Source organism: Botryllus schlosseri, chromosome 1 (genome assembly GCF_051294905.1).
Source record: "Botryllus schlosseri isolate E-star chromosome 1, Bs_hap1, whole genome shotgun sequence".
NCBI classification, from domain to species: Eukaryota; Metazoa; Chordata; class Ascidiacea; order Stolidobranchia; family Styelidae; genus Botryllus; species Botryllus schlosseri.
The window spans coordinates 39,553,450-39,579,790 of NC_137236.1; the positions used below are offsets into that span (position 1 = coordinate 39,553,450).

Consider the following 26,341-nt stretch of genomic DNA (forward strand, 5'->3'; position numbering starts at 1 on the left):
GTTTTCTCGGTTATCTTGTAACTCGCGGTTTCCGTTTAGGAAGGCAAGGATTCCTACATATTCGTCCGGCGTAGGCGCACAGAATTAATTCACATATCGGACCTTGTAGCCTTTAGCAAATTTCATTGGGCGAGCATGATTGTGATTCGTATTGGGGTCAATTGGCCAGGATTTGTCCGACTGTTTTTTCCGGAAAACAGGGTCTAAGACCGTTGGGATGAGCCAGTCTAGTGGTGTGCAACGAGCGAGTTCAGGCTTACAAGTCTCATTGATTTCGAGGCCAACCCCTTCTGCGTCGGGGCACATGAAGACGTAAACTATTGCCGAACAAACCGCCAATAAAATGAGGTGCCAAAATTCTAAAAGGCAACAAAACCTCGGTCTAAAAATGACCGATGCTGATAGTAGTAATTGATAGAGTATCGCCATGCGGACCAACGGGCTTGGAGTATTTAATCACGTGACATCTCTTAGCCAATCAGAACGCAGAACATTGTGGGCGTGTTTCCAATACGAGAGAGGTTTTGGTTGTGTGAGAGATAGCATAGTTTCGGTTCAGTAACGCTAAGATATTATTACATCAATATTGCGTAAGTTGATTACCTTCATTATGATTGCGTATTGCAGTTGAAGCATGTCCAGTAATGATTACGTCATTATGATTACGTAGTTGATTAATTTAGTTATTACGAGAGCGGCTTTGCTTAGTTCCAGTCCAGTAACGCTGAGATATGATCACGTCATTATTGCGTAAGTTGATCGCCTTATTTGTTATTGCAGTTGAACCAAGGCAATATATATAACGTGTAATATTTATTACATGATTATTCGCTGTACGCTATAGATTGAATATGTCCAAGATTACTGCTAATGATATATACGTCATAATGGATCGATTTGACCCGATGAGCTGGTATAGGTTTGCACGTCCCACGTGAACAATTGCTCATTGGAACTTAAGCCCAACGCCTCAACCACTCGGCCAACCCAGCAGTCATTTACGGCATTTAGCCTCAGCTATGCAACTAGTATTTATAGATAGCAGTGATATCCACCGAGTCATTTGCGTTTTTGATATTATAGAGTATACGATTGAATCGCTACGAGTAACGCACTGTTATCTAACTCATTGGGGAATAGATTTTTCAATGGAGTATTTAGAGCTAGCAATGCTGTATGGGATCCGCTAAGTTCGAACAGCTGCGTTTTGTTATTGTTGAGTATCGCACAGTTGTCATTAGGGAATACATTTTCAACGGTTTAGATACGCTTAGTAGATAAACTGCGATTATGGCTTGATTAAGCCAGCCTCTTTCTGGATGTTTCGTGATGTGAAAAAATGGCTCTGAGATCATGGCTGAAAAGTACCCACTATCATTTGCCGGAAAAAACTGTTGTCGTAAAATTTGGAGATAAACTTTACGATCCGTCAGTATAAGCGTTGAATAGTCATGGTCTCTTAGCGAAAAGAGTGGTTATGCACACCCCAAAAGGTGGTACACGAAAACAGAACTTACGTAACCCTGCCGTTGTATATGACCAGATTCACCCCCTTCCTTGCGGTGTACATCGGATATTTCACCCTACCCATTAGAATTGATAGGGGTTCAATTTCAATATATACACCCTACTTGATATCCTGTATCTTCTTCCAAATGGCAAACTATTGCAAATAAACAGTCTTGATTGCATATATTCGATATCAATTGAACCATAATAACATAAAATGGAAACATATTTCGTGAAATAACAAAAACAGAGATCCCAGCGACGGAGAAAAAAAATTCACTGAAAATACTGCTCGAAGAACGTCGCCCATGTAATATCGGGAAGTCGCCTCCTCCAGGTTTTCGCAAAACACTCTTGTACGGCGAAGGTTGAGTCACTATCTTCAGCAAGAACGTGTGGCATCATCCTGAAATCAAAATGCATATTCACAACCCAATTAACAGGCACATATGTTAACATGCATAACTTAAAGAAAGACTACATAAATAGAAGCCGTTACGAAGTATATATATTTTCACAAAGTACTTACAAAAAAATCAGATGTTTCACTTGCTAAGGCATTGCAGCACAGACTGTGGCCGATATGGTGAACTTACCGCTATAGGAAACATATTCACACACGATCACTGTACGTGTGGGCAATTAGGCATCGACAAGATGGAAATTTATGGATAGTTTTCATGAAAACCGCCTGTAACAGGCAGACTTGGACAACTAGAAAACGTTCCCTTTTTCCAAATTAGATTGGAATTAGATTACAACTACAAGTTTTTTTTTCGAATTAGAGTAGAATTAAAATTATAGCTACACAGTTTGAAATTAGATTAAAATTATAATTCTAGCTAACAGTTTTTTTTTTCAAATTAGATTAGAATGAGAATTACTGAAAATGAGAAAAGTTGAATCAAACTCCGTTAATATCAAATCATAGTTCATCTTATGAGCATGAGAATAGCAAATGTCTGTACACTGTACAGTAGGGTTGTCCAAAATTTGAAAAATTTCGAAAATGCTGCGTTGTAATGTCTTATTCTATAGATTATTGATTAAAAACATCAACAAGCCTGAAAGAAGCTCTCAGGAACGTCGTTAAGATTTCTTACAAAGCGTTTGAAAGTAGCTGCCAAAGAGTGGGCGGGCCACCGACGGCGAAATTGCAACTAGGCGGGCAATGACGAAACCACGATTCTTGATTGGGTAATCGGTTATGCTTCAATGATGACGGCGGCTGTCAGCTCTGATTTGGGTGCTTCACCGTGTTTGACAGAAGGAGTAGGTTTTGCTGCTGCTGAGTCTGTTGGTGACGGCTGTAATACTGTAAAAGCGTGTTGTGGTTTGATGAGTCAATAGTAGTAATGTAACAGTGGTTCTTCGAATGTATCAGTTGTAGCAGTAGTTTCTGTTTTGCGGAGGTCGAGTCTGTTAGTAGAGACAGGAATTTGTAAAGCGCATTGTGGGTTGATGCATCAATAGTTGTAATGCAACACTTGTTCCTTGCTCAATGTTTTAGTTGCAGCAGCATTTTCTGTTCTGATGAGGTCGATTTTGTTAGTAGTGGTTGTGGTTATGTACAAGGGCATTGTGGGTTGGTGAGTTAATAGTCGTAATGTAACACTTGTTACTTAAATGTTTTAGGCGTAGCTGTAATTTATGATAGAAGGCAAAAATATTACTGTCATGGCAGAGGCAAAACGGCGGAAGACTGTGCACTTGCCACAGAGAAGAACAAGATCTCGATCTGAGCATTACTTGGTCGGATATGCTTGCGATTACATCTGTGGCTCGAGATTACCAACCTTGCGAGAAGTAATGAGTTACTTTCTGCATCTGAAAGACCATTGCCCTCAGTCAACCCCTACTCGTGAGCTATGTAATGTGGTGGTTCATGATGTCATGACAGTGTGGCAAATGGCGAGAATTGCCACAATACTTAAAGGAAATGCGGTGAAATTACTTGAAAAACTGAACAAAAAATATATTTTTCTGAAGGCGACCATGAAACGGGAAAGTGATCCCAAGGGTAAGAGGAAAAAATTCACGGAAGATTTGGACAAGTTGTGGGATATTGGAAGTACAGATGCGATAGCAATTATACAAAATGACATTTATCTATCACATGATAGAAAGCTCGAAGACATTGCATTCTATGAAGATCAACAGCAATCTCGCAAATGCATAATGTTGGGAAGAGACAAGATTCTCGCTAAAGACATCGAAAAGAAAACAGCAACCATGGCGGATAGAACTGTTAATAACATTCAACATGACTCAAGTGATGACTAATTGACTATGTTGTTTTAGCATCTTCTTCATCTTCAAAAGAGGGTGATAGTTTGAGTTCAAGTTCTGATTATGATGCTGATGTTGGTCTTGGCACCTCGACAGCCATTAAGCTGATGGCACCTAAAAATATTATGAATAATACCCATGTGTCCCAAGCTCTGGATCGATTGCAAATAACAGACAACAAGGCAACAATGCTGATCGGAGCATTTATTACGGCTTGTGGCGGTGACATAGCAATGTTCTCTCTGTCAAGATCTTCGACAAAGAGAGCCAGGGAAACAAATCGTCTTGAAATTTCCAAGGATATTTCAGAAAAATTTGCAGAAAATAAACCTCAACATGTTGCTATTCATTGGGATGGAAAGCTCACAGAGGATAGATTAGGAAATCGGTATGAGGCTCTGTCAATTGTCCTATCTTGTCATCCTCAATACTCAGAAGGAAAACTACTTGGCATTCAAAAGATGCAAAATGCTGCAGGTCAGACGCAAGCAGAAACCACTTTCAACATAATTGAAAGTTGGAATATAAAAGATGCTGTAACAGCTTTGGTTTTTGACACTACAGCAAGCAACAGCGGCTGGAAGAAGGGTGCGGCAAAGATTCTTGAAGACCTTCTAGGAAGGAAGGTGTTCTACCATGCATGTCGGCACCATGTGTATGAGCTGGTAGTGAAAGACGTTTGGAAATCTTTATTTGGAAAGGCCACAACTGGACCAGAGAATGCATGGTTTGCCCACCTTAAAAGGAACTGGAGCAGTCTTGACAGGGAACAGCAATTCAAGACTCTGACTATTCCTCTATGTTTTGCTGAACGAGCTGCAATGATAGTTGATAAGTTCAAGCTACTGTTGAACAGAAAAGATTTTTTCACACGGGATGACTACAAGCAATGTGTGACTAATGCTCTTGCTCTTCTCGGTGCAGATGAAGATATACGTCATCACAAACCTGGTGCAGCACACCATGCGAGATGGATGGGTACAATTCTGTATGCTCAAAAGATGTTCATGTGGGCCGACCAATTAGATTACAAATCTGAAGAAGTTGAACTGCTGCGCCGCTTCAATTTATTTTTGGTTCTCTTTTATATCCCTGCGTGGGTGGATTCAAGCATTGGTCGTGATGCAGCTGGTAATGACTTGAGATTCGTTCAGCACATGTTGAGTTATAAGGAATATGATGAGCAAGTTTCCACAGCTGCTTCACGAAAGCTTTTGAAGCACGACTGGTATATTGTTGAGGAAACCGCTGTATACGCCTTGTTTTCACCGACGGAAAGCAAGGAAACCCGCAAAATATGGCAAAGGCGCTCCTGCAAGTAGAGCGAACTTCCAGTTTCAGAAGGGGCCCACCCTCATTGAATGCAACTATACAGATCAACAAGGACAGTACGTTGTCTGACCTTATTGGGCCCCAGTCGTGGTACATATTTGAAGTTTTTGAATGCTCTGGGGATTGGCTGCGTCAACCGGTTGATGATTGGCACTTTTCAGATTCATTCAATAAAATGAATTGCTACGTTAGTTCTGTCAAAGTCGTTAATGATGCCGCAGAAAGAGGTGTCAAGCTAAGCACAGACTATGCTGCAATCTTGACTGACAATGAACAGCAAAGAGACAGTTTGCTTCAAGCTGTGGAACAGCATAGGAAGATTTTTGGAGACAGCAGGAAGTCTACTCTTATCAAAGGCCAGTGATCTGCAACACTGACCCTGCGATATACTTTTTAATGATGCCTTTTGTAAATAGCATTTTTGCCTTTGTTAAATCTTGAATAAAAAGTGTAATATGCGTTCGTTTTAGAGAGAGACGTCGACTTACCATAACAAGCCATAAGGAGAAATTGACTACTGGTTTGCAATTTATGAGTTACAGTCGTTGTCAACTGGTATGTTTTAGAAGGCTCGAAGGTAGCACGATGCATGCATCTAGTTCATTCTTATTTAAATTGGCCAAGCTCCTGTGCAAGAAGTAACAAAACTGTTATACACCGTGTTCAGGTAGAAAATATATTACTGGATCGTTATGCTGTTGTCGATGGCAGCATTAACAACGTCAATTTACCATATCGCCAATGCCACGAACAGAAATGGCTGCAAACCAACACAACAGAGTAGAACGAAATCGTGACCAGCAATGATCACAAAATCAGTATTTCAGCCAATCAGTAGCTTATTATTACAGGTTCCAACCAATCAAAATTCTAGGTTCGTGATTGCCCGCCCACTTCATCGATTCCCCGCCCACATGCAGACGGCTACTTTCAAACGCTTTGTAAGAAATCTTAACGACGTTCCTGAGAGCTTCTTTCAGGCTTGTTGATGTTTTTAATCAATAATCTATAGAATAAGACATTACAACGCAGCATTTTCGAAATTTTTCAAATTTTGGACAACCCTACTGTACAGTAGGGGTGTTCAAAAATGACTTTTTCTTCCAAATTCTATTGGCTACTTGATAAAATCGTTAGGTTACCTAATTGAAGCCTGCACACCAGATTTTATTCGATTCCAACCAGTAGCCGCATTGCTACAGTGGAAGAAAGTTTTTTTATTTATTATATGAAAATGAATAAAAAAAGATTTAAAATTTTCTGTTCACCCCATTAAATTGTTAGGTTGTCTATAGAAACAATGCTCAACCGATTTGGCTCAATTCCAACCAGTGAAAGCGGAGTTATTGGTGTCGCAAAATTTTGGATTTGAATAAAATAGTATTTACGGTGACCGATTCTTAATCATTTATTACAATTGTGCCCACCGTAAATAATAATTTAGTCAAATCCAAAATTTTCGACTGGTTTGAATTGAGCCAAATTTGGTGGGCATCGTTTCTATAGACAACCTTACAATTTCGTGGGTGAACAGAAAATTTCGAATTTTTTTTTTTACTAATTTTTAAATAATAAATAAAAAACTTTCTTCTCCTGTAGCAATGCGGCTACTGGTTGGAATTGAACCAAATTTGGTGTGTAGGCTTCAATTCGGTAATCTAACAATTTTATCAAGTAGCCAGTAGAATTTGAGAATAAGAAGTCATTTTTAACACCCCTACTGTACAGCAAGCTTGGCTTGTTTCGCACTATACAGTTCTCCTGTAGCATTTCCAGGAAAACCAGACATTAGATTAGAATTAAAGTTAGACCATAGAAAGATTTCATACATTCGATTAGAATTGGAATTAAAGCATAGACATTGCGCATTACGCAACGCTCAGCGTTGGATGAATATTCTGTTTAGAGATAAATTTGCAATAAAACGTACATTTCGATCACATCATTTTTATGCTTGGGAGATATTATTAACTATACATGTGTATTTGATTGTGTAAAATGTGCTATAGAAGTCAGTCGACGGAAGTGAATAGACAAGTCTGAACATGTATATTACAGCATATTAGAGATAGATTGTGCAATAACCGTTTTCGCTGAGTCATAAAACAAAACAAAATGGGAAGTAGGAGTGATTTGCTAGTTTGACGCACGTGAAATCGATATCATTATAGCGTTCATTTCATAAAAAGTCAATTTTGACTTGCATAAATCATCCTCGAGACTACTCAAGGGTTAAATTACACTCAAAAGCTACGCAAGACGCTAATTTAGTATTCTAGAACTACTGAATTTTTTCGAAATCTACAACTAGAACTATAATTACTCATTTTTCAATATCCGTAACTAAAACTAGCTTTTCCAAATTATAAAAACCGTAGTCAATGTGTATGACAGCTTTGGGTGTAAATCAAGAAGTAAGCATAAAATAGGTGGCTACTATACTCGATAATGTTACATTGAATTCAACATCTTTATAACGAAACCGCTTGGAGACTGCGTTTAGCACAGTGCGATATCGCTCAAATATTCCATTAGCATCTCATCGTAAGGAGTCAGACTCGACTCACGATTTTCTGATAACGTTCATTGTAATTTTGAAATCTGTGGTTAACAACACTTTAATATTTTCAAATCCAAATCCTGTTCCTGCGGAAATCTTTTCGGCTATATTCGCATTGGGCATTACGCAACGTTCAGCGTTGGATGAATATTCTGTTTAGAGATAAATTTGTAATAGAACGTACATTTCGACCACATCGTTTTTATGCTTGAGAGATATTATTAACTGCACATGTGTATTTGATTGTGTAAAATGTGTTATAAAAGTCAGTCGACGGAAGTGAATAAACAAGTCTGATGTACACCTACAATCTACATGACTATACATTATGCTTAAATAATTATACAATTGAATAGTATATTCATATTGAAATGAACCCCAATATTTTCGGCTGACACTCGTCAGGGGTAATCGTCAGCAACTAGTAGAGAATTGGAAAGAACATTGTATATCAACAATCGTATCACAAAATAGGTACCAATAGCTGTTGGGATCAATAATAGCTCAAACAGGGATCCGAATACGCTTCCGAATATACCTTCGACTGTTTTACCCATGCATTAGCTTGCAAATGTAATCTAATATTAGGTTGTTTGTCAGCCTTAAATTCAGTGACGTAAATATCCTTGTTTTGACACCGCTGTCTAAATGTCATAAATTACCCCACTCGCCTCACGTGCATCCACCAAACAATACCTTCGCTAATTAGTATTAATATTGTTCAACGCATTAGCTCGCAAATGTAGTCTAATATTAGGTGTTTTGTCAGCCTTTTCGTTTCACAATATCGGAGTGAATATTAGCGTTATAATTCATTAAGTTATAGTAGGCAACTGTAATAGCATCTGTATTGCATCCGGTTTCTATGCATCGGATATCGAGGGCTCAGTTGGACTATAGATTACTAACCTACGGATAGATACGCAAGTCCCGTCGTTACGCTCCGGCAAGCAGTTACACTTGTTGCTGAGCAATCCAAAAGCAGCATAATTGGTGGAGGTATAGCTTGCGGCCCGAGGGCTGAAATGTGATGGAACTGGTCTTAATCGAGAGCTACTGCCTCACTGATTCCGAAAATACAAATTAAAATCGTGCCGGGATATGGAACCACCTCAAAACAGCCCTCAAAATCTGAAAATCGGCATTGTTCCAACAATGGCACCACCGCAACAGGATGAACATAACAATGGCCAATTTCGTCAAGCGATTGTTCAGAACAATGCCGATTTTCAGACTTTGAGGGATGGTTTGACATGGTTCCATTTCCTGACAAGATTTTAATTTGTATTCTCAGAATCAGTGCGACAGTAGCTCTCGATTAAGACCAGTTTCAATAAATTTCACCCCTCAGGTCGCAAGTTGTGACACCACCAATTATGCTGCTTTTAGATTGCTTAGCAATAAGTGTAACTGCTTGCCGGAGCGTAACGACGGGACTTGCGTATCCATCCGTAGGTTAGTAATCTATAGTTTGACCACACCTGCTCTAAACCATAACCATAACAACTTGAGTAAGTACTGTCACTAGGCAAACCCTAGCAGAGTTATGCTCAAATTATATCAAATATTGCATGGAATATGGCAAATGAACACGCTAAGTATTATCAAGTGAAGGAAAACGAACGCCCAATTCCCTCTAGATACATATTTATTCGGAAAATATCTCCTTACCGGGTGAGTACAGTTGCTTTCTCAAGGTCTTCCTATCTTCCCCACTCAAGCGCGGTAAGACTAGTTTGACTTCGCGGTATTCAGGATTATATCTCACGAAGCTCTGAATGGAATTCACGTATTCCACGTCGACTATCGTTCTGTTGCTATCACTGAGGTCGATTGCCTTTAGCTGTTCATTGAATAATAGGCGATTTAGATCAATTAAAAAAATACAGAAACGAACTGCATCGCTACTAGGGTTAGTTCGGATATCAATAATTTTCACTATCCGGATAACGGATATATCCGGATATTTTGGAATTTATCTAACCGGTTAACCGGATAATAACTGCTAAGTGAGACAATCGATTTCATTAAGTCTGCATGTAAAACGGATCGCAAAATCATTACACAGTGTTATTGTAGAGTACCTACCTACGCGCGCAGTATGAGCGAATACGAGAAAAACCATGCAAATTTAATGTTCACTGCTTCTGCAATGCCCTCTTTATAAAGCACAGATGCATCAACTGTGGGATCCTGTAGCCGGGACCGGAATTTTGTAACAAAGAGTCCACGTTCATTGAATGCTTTTTCAGCTTCCACATAAGTGGACTGAATAGAAAGCAGCGCTTCGTAGAGAGTCATAAGGTTGGCAGGTCGTACGCCGGAAACTTCAACGGCTTTGCATCCTTTTGACCATCCTTATGTTTAGGTTTAGAGCACTAGAAGGACGACTAGCTGATACTGGAATTGATGCCGACATCATACCTCGCTCTAATTCACGTGATCAGGCACGCAGCCAGCCGAAAATGTAGGGGGACTGAAATAAAATCAGGGGGTTTCGATTTTTTTTTCGAATTAATCATCAGCGGAAATCAATTACGCTTGCACGCACGCACATTTTTGCGAACATTCGATGTCATTCAGTTTCGCGGTGTCACTCTCAGAATCACTAATTAGAATACACTTAACGGCATATCGTCAACAAGCCATCGAGAGATAGGAGCCAATGCGTGCTGGGTCCGAGATGGTTAGGCCAGCGATTATATCGTTCGTAGGCCTATTGCAGATGCGATTGTGCAGGTCAACGATAATATCGTGAGCACCAAGCCAATGAAGATGCGATTGTGCAGGCCAGCGATGGAATAGTGTGTACACTGCACGTCTTCGTTGAGTTGAATAAACATAAAAAATATTTCCGCGCCCTCGGTTGTAGGGTTAGGAGGAATTAGGTTTAGGAGGGCGCGGAAATATTTTTTATGTTTATTCAACTCAATGAAGACCCATCGTCCTGCTTACTATATTTTAGAGCCGCATGAGTTAATTGAACACACCGCAAATTAGTACAAATCATCGACAGCAGGTATTTTATGTTCATTATGAAATTACTCTGCTTATGCTGTAAAAGAGTTTCGTTATTGAAAAATCACTGTAACATGATAAGTATATTATAATTAAACTCATCAGGGCGGCATACAACATTTTATAGTTTACATCTTCAAGCTGAAAAGAGGATGTACCATCAATTAGTACTTACGGATCATGATGAAGTGAATATTCCTTATGGGCTCTTTCACCAAACTACGACTGAATTGGATATACATAATATCGCGAATGGTCTTATTCAGCAATGTCGCGTGTATGAGTTAGAATTTCGTCAATGCGATCTCAATGAAAACCTCGTAAAGATACTACTGGATAAAATTCGTGGATTTGAATTTGTGGTAAACGCATTCACACATTCCACTCGTAGTCACTGATCATTATAAATTCACGTTCAATATAAGTATGTTATCTGTATAATATTCAGATACGACTTTAAAATAACTTTCATCGTAATCGCGTTGTTCCCTATTACTAATGTGTTAAGGCGAGAATTGAAGGTAACGTAGCGAACAATGCTCAATTGCTACTTGTATAGGAATCAGTCTCAATAGCCTTATTAGATAGGCTGTAGCCAAAGTTGATCAGTGTTAAACTGTTCATAGCTCATTTAGCGTTTTATGCGTTAAGTTTTGCGCTCGTTCAGGTCGAAATAAGAAAACTCAGCGTTACGGCACACGACGACATTGAAAAACTCCTCCCAGTAATATGCGAGTTGATGAAGGAGTGTGGTTCGACGGAGCTCAATCTGGAAGAAAGTGATGGATCCGAAGATTTTCTAATCATTTTGGATCAACTTATCAGGCGGCATCAGGTATTGATGATGGGAAAAGCTAGGCGCTAATCTAGTATAGAACCTCTCGAAGTGAGATTTCCTAATACCTCATTCCTATAGGTGAAATTACGAAACCTCAATCTCAGCTACGGGAAAAACATTAACTTTACGCAACTCGCGACTATTATTTCGAACGATCTAACCTATTTGTCACTTGTGAACTCGCACTTGCAGTCAAAAGATTTCGTTGCTCTACAGCTCAAAAACAGTAAGGTATGCGCGATTATTGCTGGGTATAGTCGTTAATGATCACATTCTGTATGAGCGATTGTGTGGAGATGGATGGATAGAGCAAATTCTAGTTTAATCTAAGCACATTTCGCGTATATTATGACGTGAGTGGCTAATCAACATTTTTTTCTGTTATCAGTTTGAAATGTTTTATATCTGATCAATGCTGATCGTAAATTGACAGTTTCCTATATTTGTTCAGCTCCAATATCTTGACATCAGCTACAATCAGCTGGATGAAGAGTGTATGACCGCGCTGCCTGCCTTACTTTGTAAAGACAAAGCGGTTACTCTTATCATGAAGGGGTGTGACCTTACACCCGAGGAAATGCGCGCTTTTGAAAGTTTTGCTTCTATCGAGGTACTCACTCGTTTCTATAGTTTTGTGTGTCATTTTGAAATAAATTACTGTATTTGTAGGTCGAAAACCTTGATCTGAGTTATAATACGGATATGGAACCGACAGGTTTGAAAGAAGTTGGATGCTTTGTAAGAAAGCATAACACGAAAAACGTTCGACTTTCAGCTTGCGAATTGGACGAAGACTCACTAATCTCATTAAATAAAGGACTCGGAATTCATGAGGTGATCATTTGAACAAGATCCGTTATGTTTTCTAACTGAAATAATCAATCACAGTGTCATGCTTATGTGAGTTTTAGTCATATTCAAGCATGACACTTCGGCGATCGATAGAACTTTTATCATCAATAAAGTGTTTATGATCACATCTGAAAATAAATACTATCACTGCTTCTAAGCAAGAGGTTTTTTCAATCGTTCATTCATTTTAAAGCTAGTTTAGATGGTTTCTTCAATAACCTTTCGAGCTTCATTATTGTCTTCGGTGTTGCATCAGTTTTGCTATTAGGAGCAGAAATCGCAAAAATTGCTCAACTGTTGATAAATAATATTATGACTAATCTATTACAGGTGTCTAGTCGTTTGTAGTCTCGTAAAATATTTGAACATTACACCATGTTTTAGCTGCATTCGCTGGATTTAAGTAGAAATCCTGGCATTTCATCCTGCTACAAAACACTAACTAAAGTCCTGTGCAATTCCCGCGTGGAAGAATTTAATATGAGTAATTGCAAGATGCTTTCCATGCAAATCAGGAATCTGAGCGAAGAGACGGGAAAGCGATGCGCTACAGTAAGATCTTTCTGCTCAATAGTAGATCCCGATGTAGCGATGCAGTTCGTTTCTGTATTTTTTTAATTGATCTAAATCGCCTATTATTCAATGAACAGCTAAAGGCAATCGACCTCAGTGATAGCAACAGAACGATAGTCGACGTGGAATACGTGAATTCCATTCAGAGCTTCGTGAGATATAATCCTGAATACCGCGAAGTCAAACTAGTCTTACCGCGCTTGAGTGGGGAAGATAGGAAGACCTTGAGAAAGCAACTGTACTCACCCGGTAAGGAGATATTTTCCGAATAAATATGTATCTAGAGGGAATTGGGCGTTCGTTTTCCTTCACTTGATAATACTTAGCGTGTTCATTTGCCATATTCCATGCAATATTTGATATAATTTGAGCATAACTCTGCTAGGGTTTGCCTAGTGACAGTACTTACTCAAGTTGTTATGGTTATGGTTTAGAGCAGGTGTGGTCAAACTATAGATTACTAACCTACGGATGGATACGCAAGTCCCGTCGTTACGCTCCGGCAAGCAGTTACACTTATTGCTAAGCAATCTAAAAGCAGCATAATTGGTGGTGTCACAACTTGCGACCTGAGGGGTGAAATTTATTGAAACTGGTCTTAATCGAGAGCTACTGTCGCACTGATTCTGAGAATACAAATTAAAATCTTGTCAGGAAATGGAACCATGTCAAACCATCCCTCAAAGTCTGAAAATCGGCATTGTTCTGAACAATCGCTTGACGAAATTGGCCATTGTTATGTTCATCCTGTTGCGGTGGTGCCATTGTTGGAACAATGCCGATTTTCAGATTTTGAGGGCTGTTTTGAGGTGGTTCCATATCCCGGCACGATTTTAATTTGTATTTTCGGAATCAGTGAGGCAGTAGCTCTCGATTAAGACCAGTTCCATCACATTTCAGCCCTCGGGCCGCAAGCTATACCTCCACCAATTATGCTGCTTTTGGATTGCTCAGCAACAAGTGTAACTGCTTGCCGGAGCGTAACGACGGGACTTGCGTATCTATCCGTAGGTTAGTAATCTATAGTCCAACTGAGCCCTCGATATCCGATGCATAGAAACCGGATGCAATACAGATGCTATTACAGTTGCCTACTATAACTTAATGAATTATAACGCTAATATTCACTCCGATATTGTGAAACGAAAAGGCTGACAAAACACCTAATATTAGACTACATTTGCGAGCTAATGCGTTGAACAATATTAATACTAATTAGCGAAGGTATTGTTTGGTGGATGCACGTGAGGCGAGTGGGGTAATTTATGACATTTAGACAGCGGTGTCAAAACAAGGATATTTACGTCACTGAATTTAAGGCTGACAAACAACCTAATATTAGATTACATTTGCAAGCTAATGCATGGGTAAAACAGTCGAAGGTATATTCGGAAGCGTATTCGGATCCCTGTTTGAGCTATTATTGATCCCAACAGCTATTGGTACCTATTTTGTGATACGATTGTTGATATACAATGTTCTTTCCAATTCTCTACTAGTTGCTGACGATTACCCCTGACGAGTGTCAGCCGAAAATATTGGGGTTCATTTCAATATGAATATACTATTCAATTGTATAATTATTTAAGCATAATGTATAGTCATGTAGATTGTAGGTGTACATCAGACTTGTTTATTCACTTCCGTCGACTGACTTTTATAACACATTTTACACAATCAAATACACATGTGCAGTTAATAATATCTCTCAAGCATAAAAACGATGTGGTCGAAATGTACGTTCTATTACAAATTTATCTCTAAACAGAATATTCATCCAACGCTGAACGTTGCGTAATGCCCAATGCGAATATAGCCGAAAAGATTTCCGCAGGAACAGGATTTGGATTTGAAAATATTAAAGTGTTGTTAACCACAGATTTCAAAATTACAATGAACGTTATCAGAAAATCGTGAGTCGAGTCTGACTCCTTACGATGAGATGCTAATGGAATATTTGAGCGATATCGCACTGTGCTAAACGCAGTCTCCAAGCGGTTTCGTTATAAAGATGTTGAATTCAATGTAACATTATCGAGTATAGTAGCCACCTATTTTATGCTTACTTCTTGATTTACACCCAAAGCTGTCATACACATTGACTACGGTTTTTATAATTTGGAAAAGCTAGTTTTAGTTACGGATATTGAAAAATGAGTAATTATAGTTCTAGTTGTAGATTTCGAAAAAATTCAGTAGTTCTAGAATACTAAATTAGCGTCTTGCGTAGCTTTTGAGTGTAATTTAACCCTTGAGTAGTCTCGAGGATGATTTATGCAAGTCAAAATTGACTTTTTATGAAATGAACGCTATAATGATATCGATTTCACGTGCGTCAAACTAGCAAATCACTCCTACTTCCCATTTTGTTTTGTTTTATGACTCAGCGAAAACGGTTATTGCACAATCTATCTCTAATATGCTGTAATATACATGTTCAGACTTGTCTATTCACTTCCGTCGACTGACTTCTATAGCACATTTTACACAATCAAATACACATGTATAGTTAATAATATCTCCCAAGCATAAAAATGATGTGATCGAAATGTACGTTTTATTGCAAATTTATCTCTAAACAGAATATTCATCCAACGCTGAGCGTTGCGTAATGCGCAATGTCTATGCTTTAATTCCAATTCTAATCGAATGTATGAAATCTTTCTATGGTCTAACTTTAATTCTAATCTAATGTCTGGTTTTCCTGGAAATGCTACAGGAGAACTGTATAGTGCGAAACAAGCCAAGCTTGCTGTACAGTAGGGGTGTTAAAAATGACTTCTTATTCTCAAATTCTACTGGCTACTTGATAAAATTGTTAGATTACCGAATTGAAGCCTACACACCAAATTTGGTTCAATTCCAACCAGTAGCCGCATTGCTACAGGAGAAGAAAGTTTTTTATTTATTATTTAAAAATTAGTAAAAAAAAAAATTCGAAATTTTCTGTTCACCCACGAAATTGTAAGGTTGTCTATAGAAACGATGCCCACCAAATTTGGCTCAATTCAAACCAGTCGAAAATTTTGGATTTGACTAAATTATTATTTACGGTGGGCACAATTGTAATAAATGATTAAGAATCGGTCACCGTAAATACTATTTTATTCAAATCCAAAATTTTGCGACACCAATAACTCCGCTTTCACTGGTTGGAATTGAGCCAAATCGGTTGAGCATTGTTTCTATAGACAACCTAACAATTTAATGGGGTCAACAGAAAATTTTAAATCTTTTTTTATTCATTTTCATATAATAAATAAAAAAACTTTCTTCCACTGTAGCAATGCGGCTACTGGTTGGAATCGAATAAAATCTGGTGTGCAGGCTTCAATTAGGTAACCTAACGATTTTATCAAGTAGCCAATAGAATTTGGAAGAAAAAGTCATTTTTGAACACCCCTACTGTACAGTGTACATACATTTGCTATTCTCATGCTCATAAGATGAACTATGATTTGATATTAACGGAGTTTGATTCAACTTTTCGCAATTTCAGTAATTCTCATTCTAATCTAATTTGAAAAAAAAAACTGTTAGCTAGAATTATAATTTTAATCTAATTTCAAACTGTGTAGCTATAATTTTAATTCTACTCTAATTCGAAAAAAAAACTTGTAGTTGTAATCTAATTCCAATCTAATTTGGAAAAAGGGAACGTTTTCTAGTTGTCCAAGTCTGCCTGTTACAGGCGGTTTTCATGAAAACTATCCATAAATTTCCATCTTGTCGATGCCTAATTGCCCACACGTACAGTGATCGTGTGTGAATATGTTTCCTATAGCGGTAAGTTCACCATATCGGCCACAGTCTGTGCTGCAATGCCTTAGCAAGTGAAACATCTGATTTTTTTGTAAGTACTTTGTGAAAATATATATACTTCGTAACGGCTTCTATTTATGTAGTCTTTCTTTGAGTTATGCATGTTAACATATGTGCCTGTTAATTGGGTTGTGAATATGCATTTTGATTTCAGGATGATGCCACACGTTCTTGCTGAAGATAGTGACTCAACCTTCGCCGTACAAGAGTGTTTTGCGAAAACCTGGAGGAGGCGACTTCCCGATATTACATGGGCGACGTTCTTCGAGCAGTATTTTCAGTGAATTTTTTTTCTCCGTCGCTGGGATCTCTGTTTTTGTTATTTCACGAAATATGTTTCCATTTTATGTTATTATGGTTCAATTGATATCGAATATATGCAATCAAGACTGTTTATTTGCAATAGTTTGCCATTTGGAAGAAGATACAGGATATCAAGTAGGGTGTATATATTGAAATTGAACCCCTATCAATTCTAATGGGTAGGGTGAAATATCCGATGTACACCGCAAGGAAGGGGGTGAATCTGGTCATATACAACGGCAGGGTTACGTAAGTTCTGTTTTCGTGTACCACCTTTTGGGGTGTGCATAACCACTCTTTTCGCTAAGAGACCATGACTATTCAACGCTTATACTGACGGATCGTAAAGTTTATCTCCAAATTTTACGACAACAGTTTTTTCCGGCAAATGATAGTGGGTACTTTTCAGCCATGATCTCAGAGCCATTTTTTCACATCACGAAACATCCAGAAAGAGGCTGGCTTAATCAAGCCATAATCGCAGTTTATCTACTAAGCGTATCTAAACCGTTGAAAATGTATTCCCTAATGACAACTGTGCGATACTCAACAATAACAAAACGCAGCTGTTCGAACTTAGCGGATCCCATACAGCATTGCTAGCTCTAAATACTCCATTGAAAAATCTATTCCCCAATGAGTTAGATAACAGTGCGTTACTCGTAGCGATTCAATCGTATACTCTATAATATCAAAAACGCAAATGACTCGGTGGATATCACTGCTATCTATAAATACTAGTTGCATAGCTGAGGCTAAATGCCGTAAATGACTGCTGGGTTGGCCGAGTGGTTGAGGCGTTGGGCTTAAGTTCCAATGAGCAATTGTTCACGTGGGACGTGCAAACCTATACCAGCTCATCGGGTCAAATCGATCCATTATGACGTATATATCATTAGCAGTAATCTTGGACATATTCAATCTATAGCGTACAGCGAATAATCATGTAATAAATATTACACGTTATATATATTGCCTTGGTTCAACTGCAATAACAAATAAGGCGATCAACTTACGCAATAATGACGTGATCATATCTCAGCGTTACTGGACTGGAACTAAGCAAAGCCGCTCTCGTAATAACTAAATTAATCAACTACGTAATCATAATGACGTAATCATTACTGGACATGCTTCAACTGCAATACGCAATCATAATGAAGGTAATCAACTTACGCAATAATGATGTAATAATATCTTAGCGTTACTGAACCGAAACTATGCTATCTCTCACACAACCAAAACCTCTCTCGTATTGGAAACACGCCCACAATGTTCTGCGTTCTGATTGGCTAAGAGATGTCACGTGATTAAATACTCCAAGCCCGTTGGTCCGCATGGCGATACTCTATCTATTACTACTGCTGGTGGCCAAACCGTTCGAGATGGATTCGGAATAGTCCCGTTTCTGCAATATGAGTAGACAGTAGTGAAACTGCGATACGCAGAGGAATTTTATTCGCCCTAATTTGAAATCGCGTGCGTCAGGGATGTTTTGTAGAGCTGTAATGGGCAGAATTGTAGTGTGCGCGTTCTGTATCTCATACATGCCCATAAAATCGTAGCATAGGCCAAAAACTGTATTATCAAAAATGAATCCCTTTTCATGGGTGAGGCTCGGCTGCGAGATGCCACAAAAACTCAGATTTTGAAGGTAGTCTAAAAGCTGCTGTACCGTTATTAAACTGTCATGAATTCTTAAGTTAGATTGAGCTAATGAGTAGAGCACACAGTATCGTTAGTTTTATTTGGTCTTCCCATAAACTTGCGAGACAGAAGTTGGAGCAACGTATCATTCATAAGGTAGCGAGCTCTAATATGCCTACTCTCCCTGATCGTTTCGCAACTTATGTTCCAAAGACATAATGCAAAAGCCTCAACACAAACATGTGGGTTTTTCATCCCTTCGACAAACTGGAGCCTCGCGGGAGCTTTGTGCCAGCTCTCAAAAACGATTTTTGCCAGCAAGCATTTTTCACTCGCGAGAAATACGCTGTATTTTGGATAGGAGTGCAGAACAGATTATAAGACCTGGTCATCCAAGCAGTAGTATAGACACTATTCGGTACTTAGCAACGGGCAACCTGGGAGTTCATGATCCCCACAAAATTATAGTATCCGACAGAGTCTCTTATGGTTAGGGTTCTGGTAAAAATCATTTTGCCTCTGCTTAAATTCGCCTCTTCTAATCGAAGCAATAATTAAAATCATGATTTTTAATAATAATAAAGCAACAAAAGAACATGGGATGAATGAGGGCCATACTAATTAATAAAATGGAACATATGGAATAAACTCAATAATTCGCAGCTCGGAGACACCATCCCGTAGTTCAAATAGTTCAACCTCACTGGCAGAAATGGGTCGCCAGAATCCCCATTAACCTGTTCCCAGATATGTTGAGTACAGCGCAGGTATACAGGGTTGCAGGTCAGAAGGTTCTGAGTCACAAGTCAGTCTCACTTTAACAGTTTTCAGTCGAGTTCGGTCGAGTCATTTTCAAATCACCATCGAGTTAAGTCTAGTCGAAGTCAGGATGTAGGACTGGCATTATATATTTTTGTGGTTGCAAAAAGTGTACATATTTCAATTTTCCGGGTCAATTATACAGTTGTTATTTCAATAGCGTGTGATACTCGAATACTTGACTAGATGCCAAATGCGCGATTCAAAAACGAATCCCTCGGGTGACCGATTACGATCAGCCCTAATGTTGAGTAAAGTCTGAATTATCTATACCACTTGCATATGTAGCACGAGTGTCATTGATGATATCTTGAGTGGTTTCTGGATGCAAAAAACTATGTCCGGTTTATGTACAATGCACATGGTTATTAAATAATAAACCGCATTCACACAACTCCCCAGAAATTGAAACAGACGCGGAGGAATTAAATCAAATATCAAGATGGAATACCTGATATAAATCCACCTGAATTAAATCCGCCTTATAAATTTAATATCGGAGTGAACGGGGCAATCTTGAATATTTTCCAAATACATAACATTTCTTATAGTGCAACACGCTGTAAATTTTTTCATGGTAATGTAAGTAGGTCTACATTGCAGATCATTGATATCACGATGCGCCATTGTTCACACAACATTTTTAAACCGAAAGAAGAGGGTTCGTAAATCCCGAAAACTTGAATAAAAATTGACATTACGGAGGCCCCCATTTTCCAGCTGGTGAACCCTCAATTTCTGCACGCAAGGGCATAAAAATGCTCATTAGCAAACTAAATTAAATATAACATATCTGACCTTTGTACAGATCGTTCTGTGATTTGGAGAAGATGATGCCGGCCACGAATCGCCGCACGACGGACCATCGTTCTTCATGAAGATGTTCTACATCGAAGCGGGAAAATTCGTTGATCTCCATTTCTGCTATAAAGATCGCTGCCAGGTATTCTTGGAGGCTCTGATGGCAAAAGAAGAATGAGAAATTGCCTTGCATCAAATGTCGGCTTAGTAGGTTGTTCCCCGGAACTTTTGTCATTATGTCTTGGACTTCCCCTGCCGAAACGCCAAATTCCGTCAAGTCCGTCTCCTTGAACACGACCCGCCCTTCTTTCATTCCTCGAAATGCCAATGCCTTCAGTTTGATGACGATCGATAAAATTTCTTCCCGATTGCGAATGTTTTCGACGCTTTGTAGAGCTGATATAATCCTGTAGTATAGTTCTGTCACAGTTGTTGGAGGATCTGTATCTGGATCTCTTCCCATCACAACTGCCGTTAGAATCAGAAAAACGGGTACTGAGACTAAATTGATCAATCTTGGTGCCATAGTCTCAAGTTTCTGCCAGAGTTCCTCACCATTCTCTTTGAGTAATAATGCAAATAGCCTATGCGCGTCTTCAAAAGAAAGACCATTCAGTGTGATGATGTTTTCGGGTCGCGCCATCGCCGGTAATTCCGAAACTTTGAACTCGCGCGAAGCTATGTAGACATTAACGTGAGGGAGGATGTTTCGGGATAAAATGTTGTACATGACTATCCAGCAGCTCGCTTTTTCGTACTTCTTTATTTTGCGTAGTTTTTTTGTTTCAAAATTCCACCTTGCTTGATCGAGGCCGTCGAATATGACGACTGCCTTAGATTGATGTTTATCCAGCCATTTAAACGCCTGATCCTCTTCAAATTTATTTTCGAAGAGCCCGCCAAATAAAAATGTTGATGGTTTGATTTTGCCCTTCATTTCAACGTCCTTCAATTCAATATAATGGACCATTTTTTCCCCGTAAGGTGGCAGATCTTCGACATGCTCAATTTTTAGGGATGCACCGAGAGCTTGTCTTGCTATTCTGCGCATCAATGTGGATTTTCCTGATCCAGCAGATGCCACAATAGCAGTTACACCAACTTTTCCTGATGTGCCTGCTTTTTTCTTTTGCCACACAGAAGCCACTACGTCTTCGATCCCGATATCTTTCGCTTTAATTGTGTCCTTCCGCAGAAATCCAACTTCCTGTGTCAGCTGATTATGGCCATAGCGACCTTTGTAATAATCATCAACGTCAACTTGACGCATCTGCGTGTAAACTTCAAAGTCCGGTAGCTGAAGGTTTTCATGTCGGAAGTCATCAAGGATATCAATGGCCGTAACATTTATGGTGTTTTCGTTGCAAATTTGTAATAACTTTTCGTTACTGATATCTGAAAATAAAATATGGAAATTATAGGTATGAAAGATAAAGAAAACTTCAAATCTACATATAGATAGGGTTTGTCGAGCAATCGTTCTCACACGTTGATTTGACTTCAGATGAACGCATGCCATAAGACTTTGTTTGGTGAGGATTGCCTATAATTGGAAGCTAACATTCCCAGATATTATGGTGAATTCCCGCCCAAGGAAGACCAATTATTGTGGCAATCGCCTATATTTTTCTCCGCAAACGTGAATACAAGGTTGGGATAACTATTGTCGTATTCAGATAAGTAGTAGTCGTGATTAGTATTGTTAATCGATTACGAAGATTACAGCATTTGCAAGTAATGGTAATCGCAATTGATTTTATTCAATAAATCATAATCGTGATTGTAACCGATTATTTCACATATCTAATCGATTTCTTTGCGAGATAGCGTTCACTTTTATTTGTAGAAGACTATGACAGAGCCTGAACATTCGTGAACAATGAACAGTGCTGTATTATATATCGTTACTGATTGCAGAACCGTCGTATTTCCAGACGCCACTGGTCAGTATCACGTCACGAGTATTACCTTTGCTTATAATCGCATAAGGAATCATCCACACAGTAAATATATATTCGATGTACTTTGTACTTGTACGTATAGTATAGTGTGATTGTAAGAGCCCACTGCATGTCCTATGTAAGGCTATATAAGCACTACGGGCGCACTAACTCGTCGCATGATAATAAAATCCCCTCTCTCTGGTTTCGAGTATGGAAACTTGTATTGATCTTTGGTTGAGCTTGGTTGCACCTAGTTTGAACGTTGCTGCTTGGCGACGGGTAGGCTCAAGTCGCGTACACATGAAAAAGATTTGAAATTTTATTTTCAAATGAGACAATACGATTTCCACATCAAAGCACTACAAATCAACGAATGCAGACATAGTTTATAACCAAGCTGTACTTTGCCGTTACGAGTAAAGACTAATTTCAGTCGGTAGCACGTAGAAAGAAAATATATAGATATGGCCAATTGGCCATATATAATAATAATCCATTCATCGTGGGCGGACTCTGCGTTACCTCGGTCGATTCGAGTATCTGGCACCTTTTATTACACCGCCCAACACAGATTTCAGTGCCCATAATGTTCCAACGGTTTTAGGTTATTTTTAAGTCGCTGAATCCAAAAATGAAACTAGTTTTTCCGAATCGGCTCTATTTTTTTGAGATATTTAATATTTTTGTTTCGAAAAGTACTAAAAAGTGATAAAAATACGCACATTTTGACAAAGGTCAAATTATCCTTGTATATTTGTATACTACGGTTTCAGGATATTCTTATGTCGCTGAACCGAGAAATGCCACTAGTTTTTCCGAATTGTCTTTATTTTTTGAAATATTACGTATTTTTGTTTCGAAAAGTGCCAATAACAACTTCGATTAGTCTACACCTGTCTTTTCAAGTCTCTAAATAAAGTAGCCCATTCTTCTATTTCTGATGTGATATCGTTAAAGACGCAATCGGAAACACAGACAGCCTTCTATAGCGAATCCAGTTTCATGTGGAAATCAAGCAAAAATTTTAAAAAGTTAGGTGATATTAGCAATAGTCAACAGATTTTTGCAATGTCAAAACATGTGACGTCAAAGAACAGATACTGCTTTTAGTAACGCTCAAAGTTCACTTTCACAAATTATTTCATCAAACCAAGTCTTATGTGCAGCGGTGGAATAGTGATCTTCTCCCCAGCAACAAAAGGTTCATTTATGATGATATTTACCTACTCTCATGGGATCTCTAGGTGTCCCCGTCTTCACCCAGTGATCTGCGCATGCTCAGCTATCCTACAAGCAGATAATTATGGCTATTTTGATGGGTGCCCAATTGAGAGAGATGCATATTTGTGTTCGAACTATTTTTCAAACTGTCCATGATTAAACGCCACTCTTGAGGTCTATATTGTGGCACTTCCATTTTCAGCAAAAGCCATCCGGTGCCTGGGCAGTAAAAGATTTCATCTTGTTAGCTAAAATTATGAAGTAAATATTATTCTCTTGTAATGTAGAATGTTATTCAAGCTCTGGTTCCAAGGCAGTTTTTGTCTTTGAGTCGAGTATAGGGGAGATGTGGTACAGATGGATCAAAAATTGCAAAATGATCTCTGGCCCTCAAATCTTCAGCCGAGAATAGCAGATCTTCTGCTGTCTCAACACTTCGATAAAAGCTCTACCTATCGCGTACATTTACATGAATATACGCCTTTTCAGAAAATATTTATAAACGTTTAAAATTTGTTGCTCGAACGTGTCATCGGTCCCCACCCGGTGGGTCCAATGGCACACGACCATGGGACCTATGAGACATACGCTCAAAAACTCAAATTTGTTAACTTGTTTTGATGTGTACTATAAGCTAAGCTACAGCAAGCCAATGAAGAATGCTTCGTCGCGACCTTCAAGAATAAAATCGATTATATCAACTCAAATGTTGGCATAAAATCATGTTTTGATTTACGACTAAACTTACAAAATTAATGCCGCATACGTATCCCTGCAAATCGACATTTTGACTTTCAAATACCTCGTAATACCGATAAAACACCACAAGTAACTATGATTTACAGCCTATATATATGTAGGCGAGTTTCTGTTGTTAAGTGATTAGTTGGTCCATCTATTTTGCTTGATTTGGCTATGGTCCCCCACCCCATAACTATTGTAATTAACCTGGAAATAGTCCACTCGAGAATGGTATTGATTCAAAAAATATGTGCCGTTATATACCCTGATACAAGCCCTATACTTCACATCAAAATTATGGCGGGTTTGTTAGTCTGAAAGGTGATATAGAAAAAGGCAAATGTCGATCCAAATTTACTTTACACACCCTCTAAAACGTAAATCATTCGTCACAGACCCCATAACTCACGCAGGTCGAATTTTTTTGCATGTGAGGAAAGTTTCTGTCAGCATGTAATTGTGGACAAATTCACGGAGTGTAATCATGGAATTATCATGGAGAATTTTTCAAGTATTTTCGGTCCCAGTGATCCATCGGTACCACATCTCCCCTACTTCTTCAGAGTGAGGCGCAGATCACCGAGCAGATGAAAAATCTGCACAATTCCAGGTATTCTGATTACGACAATTAAATGAAATAAATAATAATTTATTAAATAACAATGTCGATATCTCGAAAACTAAAGCCAATTCAAAGAAACGGATGTCATTTTCGGACTCAGCAGCTCGAATATACCCAGATACCATTAAAATATCTTTGGCACTAAAAAAGTTCTTTTTTGTTGGCCAATGTTATCGTTAGTTAAGTCAGGTGATGTCGGTGTTATATTCTGTCACTGAAAGCAGTCGGACTCGAATTAGGGTTATGGTAATGATTGAGGTAATGGTTACATTAAGGCAGGGGCGGCCAACCTACGGCCCGCGGGCCAAATCTGGCCCGCGAGAAGGTTTTGAGTGGCCCACAATGTAACTCTCAAAATTAGTTATATTGTAAAAAAAACATGTAATCCATTATGAACTTGCAAGACCAGCCGAAAATATTGTTTTCCTGAACGCGAACTTTGAGATGTTGAGGAATGAAATACCAGTTCATACGCATTGACGTAGCCAGGGGTCATCCAGATTATTCATGTAATTTCATATATGATCGCAGAATGGTATGTTTCGTGGTGGATTTATTGGACCTGATAGTTTCCTTGGCACTTCGCGCGATCAAAAATTACAGACTGATCTCTGGCCCTAACTGTATCACGGATGACAGCAGTTGTTTTTCTGGCTGAACACTTTGATCCAAGCCCTACCTACCGCAGATATATACCTGAATATCCGCCTTTCAAAAAATATTTTCGAACGTTTAAAATCTGTTGCTCGGACGTATCATCGATCCCCTGACCTGGGGGGACCATACGCTCAAATATTCAGATGTTCTAACTTTTCTTGCTGAGTAGGCCTACTCTAAAATCCAAGATACACCAAGACAAAGAGCAATGTTTGGTCGCCACCATAGAAATATAGAATACATTGGAGCTCAAATGTTGTGATAAAATGACGTTTCGATTTAAACGCAAATTACACATTTGAGGGTACATACATAGTGCCCGCAAATCGACATTTTGACTTCCAAATAGCTCGCTGTCGCGACAAAATACCACATGGATTTATGGCATACAGCCGCTCTGTATGTATAGGCGTGCTTCTGTTGTTGCAAGATTAGTTCGGAAAACTATTTTGTTAAGTTTGGATCTAATTATCATAGGTCCCCACGCTTCAAATTTTGTATTTGAAATGAAAAAGTCCACTCGGGGATGGTATTGAATAGAAAAAAATATTTTCCTTATACAGCCTGATACAAACCCTACGCTTTATATTAAAAACTATTGTTTGCTTGTTCGTGTTGAAGGTTACAGAGAAAAATGTATACGTCAATCGAAATTTATTTTACACCCCCCAAAACAGAAAGCCTCTGTCACAGACCCAATAACTCTCGTAGGTCGAAGTTATTTGGACGTGAGGAAAGATTCTGACAGCATACAACTGTAAACAAATTAACGGAGTGTAATCATGGGATTATGA

The 26,341-nt window shown here is 38.7% G+C and overlaps 4 protein-coding genes and 2 long non-coding RNA genes across 8 annotated transcripts in view; 2 read left to right on the plus strand and 4 right to left on the minus strand.

The window, feature by feature from the left end:
* Positions 1 to 26,341, minus strand: part of LOC145436426 (protein NLRC5-like) — a 233,178-nt gene that overhangs the window by 204,993 nt on the left and 1,844 nt on the right. For both annotated transcript variants that reach the window (XM_080313775.1, XM_080313782.1), the window contains exon 2: positions 20,361 to 21,758. In XM_080313775.1, the coding sequence (XP_080169901.1) occupies positions 20,361 to 21,758 (1,398 nt within the window). The remainder of the gene's footprint in view (positions 1 to 20,360; positions 21,759 to 26,341) is intronic.
* LOC145436402 (uncharacterized) overlaps positions 1 to 26,341 on the minus strand; it is a 493,503-nt gene that overhangs the window by 45,846 nt on the left and 421,316 nt on the right. The gene's annotated exons all lie outside the window — the stretch shown is intronic.
* The window catches only part of LOC145436925 (cyclin-Y-like protein 1), an 82,176-nt gene that overhangs the window by 14,194 nt on the left and 41,641 nt on the right, over positions 1 to 26,341 (minus strand). The gene's annotated exons all lie outside the window — the stretch shown is intronic.
* Positions 1,676 to 9,592, minus strand: LOC145449589 (uncharacterized). Its single transcript, XR_013918302.1, has 2 exons — positions 9,362 to 9,592; positions 1,676 to 1,915 (listed from the first exon to the last, which is right to left on the minus strand). It is a non-coding gene; the product is annotated as an uncharacterized LOC145449589 (long non-coding RNA).
* On the plus strand, positions 10,977 to 12,392 carry LOC145438162 (uncharacterized). Its single transcript, XM_080315536.1, has 6 exons — positions 10,977 to 10,985; positions 11,376 to 11,543; positions 11,625 to 11,777; positions 11,998 to 12,156; positions 12,216 to 12,261; positions 12,322 to 12,392. Exons 1-6 carry the CDS (start codon positions 10,977 to 10,979, stop codon positions 12,390 to 12,392), a joined length of 606 nt encoding a protein of 201 aa, XP_080171662.1.
* On the plus strand, positions 12,494 to 17,196 carry LOC145449594 (uncharacterized). The gene is made up of 3 exons (XR_013918304.1): positions 12,494 to 12,950; positions 13,049 to 13,220; positions 16,948 to 17,196. It is a non-coding gene; the product is annotated as an uncharacterized LOC145449594 (long non-coding RNA).